The following is a 7,692-nucleotide window of genomic DNA, read 5'->3' on the forward strand; positions in this document are numbered from 1 at the left end:
ACAGTCTTTGGAATCTGGCGTCTTGGCCACTTCGCCCGTCGAAGTGGGGGCGGGGGTGGCCGCCATACCCAGGCCGAATGGGGCCGGGAAAAGAACTTGACAACGCTCGGCCGCATGACCTGCGCCCCCGTGGGAGGACAGCAGAAGAGAGTCGCTTCACTCGGTCTCTCCCCAACCTGGGGTCTCGGGAAACACGCGGTAATGACCCAAGAACCCCGCCCTCCGGGAGAGGCGAGGCGGCGAGGCTGCCGGGACGGTTTGAGGACCAGGCCCGGCTGGGAAGACTCCAACCTTCACCTCCCAGGTCCCCGATCCCACTTCCCGCCGTCTCCCGGCGTCGCCACTTCAGGCAGCCCACTGGGCCCGGTCTCGCCCCACGCCCGGACCGCCCCCCAGGGGGTGCTCTCACTGTGCAGCGAGTCCCTCCGCTGCCTCCTCCCAGCCCAAAATGGCGGCGGCGGCCACCGCTCCTTCTCGTCGCCTTCCTCTAGGGCCCGGGATCCCTCCGCGCCCACAGCCCCTCCCCCCTCGGCCGGATCTATTTTCTGCCTAGTAAAGATTAACGCCATCAATGAACTCTTTAATTGAGCTTGGGAGGAGAATCCGGTTGTGCTTCCGCACGGCAAACGTCGACATAAGCGGAAATATTGACAGACGAGCCGGCCAGTAAAAAGGCAGAGGTGAGCGCGGGATGACTCCCGCGCAAGGCTAGATGGGTTTTGGAGTTCGCGGGGTAGCTGTTGACGTGACAGGATCTTGGGTCGCCTTCCAAGGCCAGAAGAACTACAATCCCCAGCAGGCACCGCGCTGTAAAGGCTGTTCCCTCCCCCCTTCCTCCCCGCCCCACAACCTTAGCCCCTGAGCGGCTTGACCGGGGAGAGCTGCTGCAACTGCAGCAAGAGGTAGGGCTGAGGCGCTGGAATTGCAGACGGGCGATTGCACAGAAAGACAACAGATGTAGTCGGTGTGCATAGCCCTTGCCCTTGACAACAAATAGGTCAGTTCCGCCTTTGCAAAACCTCTCTCCCCGACCATTTCCTCTCTTCTAAAGAATCCATCCTTACCCCGTTTGGGTTTCCTTCCCAGCTCCCTATAATGTGAAGCCCCTTTCCTCTGTTTCCCACCCTGAGAGGAAGTAGGGAGGCAGGCCATGCCCTGGCGATGAAAAGGCCTCAGTCCCAGGCTCAGCTCAGGCCCCAGGCGTGTTTCTTGAGGCATTGACTTCTGGAGCCCAGCCTGGGTAGGGGTTGGGGGGCCGCAGTTAAGATTGAGGCCTCTGGAGAGGACCCCCTCTTGTTGGAGCCACCGACCCAGTCCACTCCGAGTCTCTCCAGGGCGTTGCTGTGTGCACAGTGGCCGCCCCAGGCAGCCTGCTTTCCCACTTTGGTTGTTGGGGGAACAAAGCCTAGTCCTGCGTTCCTAGCTGCCAGCCTGGTCCTCAGTGACTTCCAGGTGAGCAGCATAGGATGTCGGCCTGGCCCTGAGGCCTGAGAAACAGGGCGGGGAAGGTGGTTTCTTTATCCCCATTTGGCCCCTTGCTGGCTGCAGGTGTGAAAAACAGGGTGGAGGCAGCCTCCCGGGCCTTCAATTGAAAATGAGGTTGTGCAGGTCTGGTGCTACAAAATGGCTGCTGTTGCCTTGGTAAAAAACTCCCGGGCAGCCCGTCTTCCTGAGAATTCTCCTTCAGGACTTAGGTTTCTGTTGTTGTTTAAAGCAGGTGTCACTAGTTAAAGGCATCTGCTGAGAGATTTGGAACAGAAGAAGGTGGCCCCTCCGAACCAGACCAACTGTAATACAGAGCGATCAGCAGCCATGGAGGAGGCCAAGGTAAGGCTCGCCCTCCCAGTCCCCGGAATGCCCTGAACATGGATCGTGCCATCTGGGAGACTGGTTTCTTGTCTCAGATGTGTTGGCAGATTTGGAAAAATCAATATGTTTAAATGAGTTCCTACTATGCGCTGAGTAATATGCCAGATGCTAAATCTGTGCTATCTCATGACATCCTAGTAGCCCTTCAGGATAGGACTTATTTCCATTTCACAGAAGCTAAGGTTCTTTTTTAAAAATATATATATATTTTTTGCCTTAACCAGTTTGGCTCAGTGGATAGAGCGTTGGCCTGCGGACTGTAGGGTCCCAGGTTCCATTCAGGTCAAGGGCACATGCCGGGTTTGTGAGCTCAATCCCCAGTGGGGGGCACGCAAGAGGCAGCCAGTCAATGATTCTCTCTCATCATTGATGTTTCTATCTCTCTCTCCCTCTCTGAAATCAATAAAAGTATATACATATAAAAATATACATATTTTTATTGATTTCAGAGAGGGAGAGAGAGATAGAAACATCAATGATGAGAGAGAATCATTGACTGGCTGCCTCTTGCACACCCAACTCTGGGGATGGAGCCCGAAATCCGGGCATGTTCCCTGACCGGGTATCAAACCATGGCCTCCTGGCTCATAAGTTTACCGACACTCAACCACTGAGTCATGCCGGCTGGGCCACAGAAGTTAAGCTTCTCAGAGCTGAAATATCTTTTCTAGAATCATGCTGTCAGCAAGCAACAGATCCGGGGTTTAAACTTAGGGCCTTCTGACAACAGAACCCTGCCTCATCCAGGCTAAGAACCAAGTCTAAAACAGGGAAAAGAGTTCGAGCAATTGGTTCATAATTTGGGATGTGTTGGGGGCTAAGATACCACCCAGGAGAGATGAAGAGACAGATTGTATGAAGCCATTAGAATGTCACCTTCTGATCTGGCAACAGGAGCCCAAACCCTTCCAGACGCTGCTCTTGCTCACTGCCCCCACCTTGCCCATTCTTCTCCCCGAGTCCACAACTCCTTATAGCTGAGAGGAGAACTCAGCTCCTCTGACTCACCCTATCTAGCCACTTCCAGTATTTCCTGGATTTCTTTAATTTGGACTTCATGACATGCCAGGGCTAGAAGGTTCGGAGAGGGCAAATGACTCACCCAGATCACACAGCTTCTGTGCAATAGTGGTAATGGTAGTAGAGGGACAAGCCTTTAGGAGGGAGGCAGCATGTGGGGCTGAGGGGCAGGGCTGATTTGGGTGAGGGGAAAGATCATTAGGGAGCTTTAGCTGAGGGGCGGAGTGGGGGGGTGGAGGGGGGGTTGGTGAATTATTGTGCACACAAAAACAAGCCACCCTGCCTTAAGAGTTCCCAGCGGACTGCCTCTTCCAGGGTGGGGCAGAGCTCTGTCTCATTTGACCTAAAACACTGGTGAAGACAGGGCAGTTACTCTTAACTGACCTCCCTGCAGGTGAATTAACAAAACAACACAAATACGCATGCACACACACTCCAACATACTTCATTTTCCCTGACATTCTCTTCCGGGTCTCCCAAATGCAGGTAACACACCTTCAGCTCTTACAGGGCTGCATACATCCCCCGATACACACCCTAGGCTTATATGGACCCATGCCCAGAGGTCTCTGAACTGTTGTACATTATAAAACAACATCCCACTGATAGTAGTTATTATTAGAATTCCCCAAACCACAAACTTAGAGCAACTCGTTCCCCACTCCCCACTCCGTACTCCCACCCTCACCATGACAGAGATAACCCGCTGCCCTGAACACACACTCTCGAGACAGAATCCTTTGCGCATCTTAGATAAGTTCTAGAATTCTCTCAGCTGCAGACTAGAGTTTGACCTTTCCTCTCCCTAGTTAGGATCTCTTTCCTGCCCCTCATGTGGATGAATACCAACTTCTGCCTGGAGTAAATGCACTCCATCTTCTTCTTTTTTAAAAAAAATATATTTTATTGATTTTTTTACAGAGAGGAAGGGAGCGGGATAGAGAGTTAGAAACATCGATGAGAGAGAAACATCTATCAGCTGCCTCCTGCACCCCCCCTACTGGGGATGTGCCCGCAACCAAGGTACATGCCCTTGACTGGAATCGAACCTGGGACCCTTCAGTCCGCAGGCTGATGCTCTATCCACTGAGCCAAACCGGTTAGGGTGCACTCCATCTTCTTCACCCTAGAATGACAGAAAAGAGAATCTTGTGTTCCAGTATCTTTTGGATCCCCCTCTTATGGGCTTTATGTCATTTAACATGTTTTTATTAAGTGCTTACCTTGGGCCATACACAGGGACACAGTGGTGAACTGGACAGACAAGTCACATTCTTACAGGAGAAAGGTAACGTGCTAAATGTGATGTATGATGTTAACTATGTCACGTGATAGGGAGTTAGTGGGAAGGGGAGATGAGAGGGCTACTTTTGATAGGCTGGTCAAGAACGGCCTCTCTGAAGAGGTGACGTTGGAACAAAGCCCTAAATAAAGGATGAAAAGAGTCAGCTATCCGCCCTGGCCAGTTTTGCGCAGTGGCTAGAGCCTCGGCCTGCGGACTGAAGTTCAATTTTGGTCAAGGGCATGTACCTCGGTTGCAGGCTCCTCCCTGGCCTGGGCCCTGGTCGGGGCTCGGGAAGGAGGCAACCAATCGATGTGTTTCTCTCACATTGATATTTCTGTCTTTCCCTCTCTCTCCCAGTCTCTCTGAAAAATCAATGGAAAAATATCCTCGAGTGAGGATTAAAACAAAACAAGTCAACAACAACAAAGAGTCAGCTATCCAAGTACCCCGAAGCAGGATCAGCGACATAATTTGTGCGGCTCAGTGCAAAGGGCTCTTTATTCAAAAATCAGTAAAGAAGGGCCTTGTAGGGTCCTCTCGAATACCAAAAGGTTGTGGGTTCAATTTCCAGTCGGAGCATGTACCTAGCTTGTGGGTTCAATCCTGGGTTGGGGCAGGTACGGAAGGCAACGAATTGATGTTCTCACTCACGTCAATGTTCCCCCCCTTCCCCTTCCTCTCTCTAAAATCGATAAGCATATCCTGTGTAAGGATTTAAAAAAATATTAAGAAGTTCAAGACAATGACAGCAGAGCATTAAGCAAAGCCTGGGCCTTTTTTGATGGGAGGCATTGAAATTGCAGTGAAATACGCAGGTGAAATGCCTGCTCTTGCCTAGTTTGCTTAGGGCCCATTGGGGACAGACAGGAGACAGGTTGGTAAGCCATAAACAAATGGTTGCAGAAGGCTGAGAGCTAGAGGTGGGGGTGGGGAGGGGGTGAAGAGGCAGGGAAGGATTCCAGGCACAGGCTGGCTGTGACCCATCCTCATGTTCTCTCCTTAGGCCTCTGACTCTTCTAGGAGCCCAGAAACACCCCCAGAGCCTCATGACCCTGCTGGTTCCCTGCCCCTGACACCCCAGATGGAGAGCCACTCAGAGGAGGAAGATCCTTCCGGGGCTGGCGGTGGTCTGGGCTGCAATAGTAGGGGTGCCCGGACCCAGAACCCCAGGGGCTGCTCAGTGGAGGCGGTGCTGGGCCGCAAGAAGCACCGCCGGCGGCCCTCCAAGCGCAAGCGGCACTGGCGGCCCTACCTGGAGCTGAGCTGGGACGAGAAGCAACAGCGGGACGAGAAGCAGGGCCAGAGGGCCTCCCGGCTCCGAGAGGAGATGTTCGCCAAGGGCCAAGCTGTGGCGCCCTACAACACCACCCAGTTCCTGATGAATGACCGAAACCCCGAGGAGCCTGACCTGGATGTGCCCCAGGGGGCCTCGCACCCAGGCTCCAGTGAAGAGAGTGAGGCCGAGGACAGTGGCGGGCCGGTCCAAGCTCCTGGCGAGTTCCAGCAGAGGGACTTCTCGGAGACCTATGAGCGCTTCCACACGGAGAGCCTGCAGGGCCGCAGCAAGCAGGAGCTGGTGCAGGACTACCTGGATCTGGAGCGCAGGCTGTCGCTGGCTGAGGAGGAGACCCGGAAGCTGCAGCAGCTGCAGGGGCGCGCCAGCCGCCAGTCCTGTCGCCAGGTTGAGGAACTGGCTGCTGAGGTGGAGAGGCTCCGGACAGAGAACCAGCGGCTTCGGCAGGAGAATGAGATGTGGAATCAAGAGGGCAGCCAGGCACCTCGGGGTGCCCCCTCACCAGTTTAGCCCAAGGAGACAGTTCCATTTAATGCACATGTAGGCCAGCTGGGTCTCAAGGTGGCAGGTGGTGGATGAAAATCACTCCCATCACCCTTGTGCCCCCTGAGAACAGTTTGAATTCCACCTTGTCATTTCCACAGTTTGTTCTTTGATGGCATTATTATTATTATTATTATTATTATTTAAAATTTCAGATAGGAAGGGAGATGGAGAGAGAGAAACATCAATGATGAGAATCATTGATCGGCTGCCTCCTGCACGCCCCCTACTGGGGATCGAGCTCACAACCGGGCATGTCTCCCTGACCAGAATGGAATCTGGGACCATTCTGACCACAGGCCAATGCTCTATCCACTGAGCCAACTCGGCTAGGGTAATGGCATCTTATTTTTCACAGAGAAAATAAATGGTTTTGGTGAAATCAAATGCAGTGGCTGGGACTGGTTTCACTAGGGCTCTGAGATTCAAAGCACATTCATCCCAGAAAGGCTTGGGACTTGGGGTCCTAATGCCCCCTTGCCCCGAGCCTGGGAGGACAGTAGACGTCTGCATTGGGGTCCTATCAAGATCTCCAGGATGCTTGAATTCTGCTCCGTGTGTTGGGGAGCAGTCAGACTGCTCTGAAGGTTTCCTAGAGGGGGGTGTAGAGGTGGGAGGGGGCTCAGTCAGGAGCCCCTGGGTTCAGCCAGAACTTGACTTAAGGTGCCAGATCGCTGGGAGGAGCTGGGAGCTTCCCCAGAGGAGAGGGGGCTGGGATCTTGGAGAAGGTCCAAGCCCAGGGGTTCCTTCAGGGTGTGTTCCCGGGTTCCCTGTGTTCTCCCCGTCTTCCCCACCATTCAGAGGGGCTGGGCTAGATGAGGTATGGGCGCCTTGTGTCTCCTTGTCCTTGATAGCCCCCACCCCGACATCGGGCAGCCAGGGGAAGGGCACTTACAGGTAAGCATGCCAGGGAAGTTTTCTCCTCGTGGAAAATCGGCCCACGAGCAGCGGACGACAGTGAATTGATCCCAGCGGAGCTGTGGCCTGGCTTTCCTGGAGCCCCCTCAGCTGTGCTCCCTGCTCCTCGGAGCCTAATCGCCTGCATGGTTCATTCCCTCTGAGGGGAGCCCCTCACCTATCTGCACAGAATAGACAGCTGCGCCAGCCTGGGTGATGCAGATACCTCCAACGTGCCAGCAATATTGGGCTCTGAAGCGAGCTCATACACCCCTGCTAGATGGAAAGGCAGATGAAGCCTGTAAGTTGCCAGGACAACTTTCATTTCTGCCCTGCCACACCCAGGCCTCACCAGCCCCTTCTACAATGAAGCAAGGCGCGAGAACAGATTCTAGGAAAGGATGGGATTCAAGAGAACAAAATCTCCCACCCTGTGGGGTCTGCCCCTGGAACTCTGGCCAAGGGTGCTAGCCCCCTTCCGTACACCTGTCGGGAAGGGCCAGAGGACCGACTGTCCCCACTTTGCAGACGGGAAACCCAAGCCTTAGAGAGAGTGACTTGTGGGACTCTAGGAATGCTGACCCAAGGCCTGCCTTCCCCTGTGGGTTGCCAGCCAGGACCCATAGCCCTGGGCAGGCTGGGCAGGCTGGGCAGCCTCTGCTGCTGCATTCCTCAGCGCTGAGCCTGAGGGAGAGGGGAGGGGCAAGGCCATGGGCCAGGACCAAGGGTGTGTACCTGGAGGGGGGTGTGTGTTAGTAACTAGGAGGGAAGAGAGGATTCCAGA

At 54.2% G+C, this 7,692-nt stretch overlaps 1 protein-coding gene across 6 annotated transcripts; it reads left to right on the forward strand.

Moving 5' to 3' along the window:
* Positions 1-7: 7 nt before the first annotated feature.
* On the forward strand, positions 8-6,196 carry HEXIM2 (hexamethylene bis-acetamide inducible 2). 6 transcript variants are annotated; one of them, XM_005863874.2, is made up of 3 exons: positions 8-198; positions 1,715-1,827; positions 5,178-6,196. In XM_005863874.2, the coding sequence occupies exons 2-3, from the start codon at positions 1,813-1,815 to the stop codon at positions 5,976-5,978; spliced, it is 816 nt and encodes a 271-aa protein (XP_005863936.1). In that variant the 5' UTR covers positions 8-198; positions 1,715-1,812; the 3' UTR covers positions 5,979-6,196. The 6 variants fall into 6 exon arrangements, with proteins under 6 accessions (XP_005863936.1, XP_005863935.1, XP_005863934.1 ...); XM_005863873.2 differs by having other exon boundaries at positions 1,718-1,827; XM_005863872.2 differs by lacking the exon at positions 8-198 and adding an exon at positions 207-997.
* The last annotated feature ends 1,496 nt before the right edge of the window (positions 6,197-7,692 follow it).

The sequence above is a fragment of the Myotis brandtii genome, unplaced genomic scaffold (genome assembly GCF_000412655.1).
Source record: "Myotis brandtii unplaced genomic scaffold, ASM41265v1 scaffold1814, whole genome shotgun sequence".
Taxonomy (NCBI): domain Eukaryota; kingdom Metazoa; phylum Chordata; class Mammalia; order Chiroptera; family Vespertilionidae; genus Myotis; species Myotis brandtii.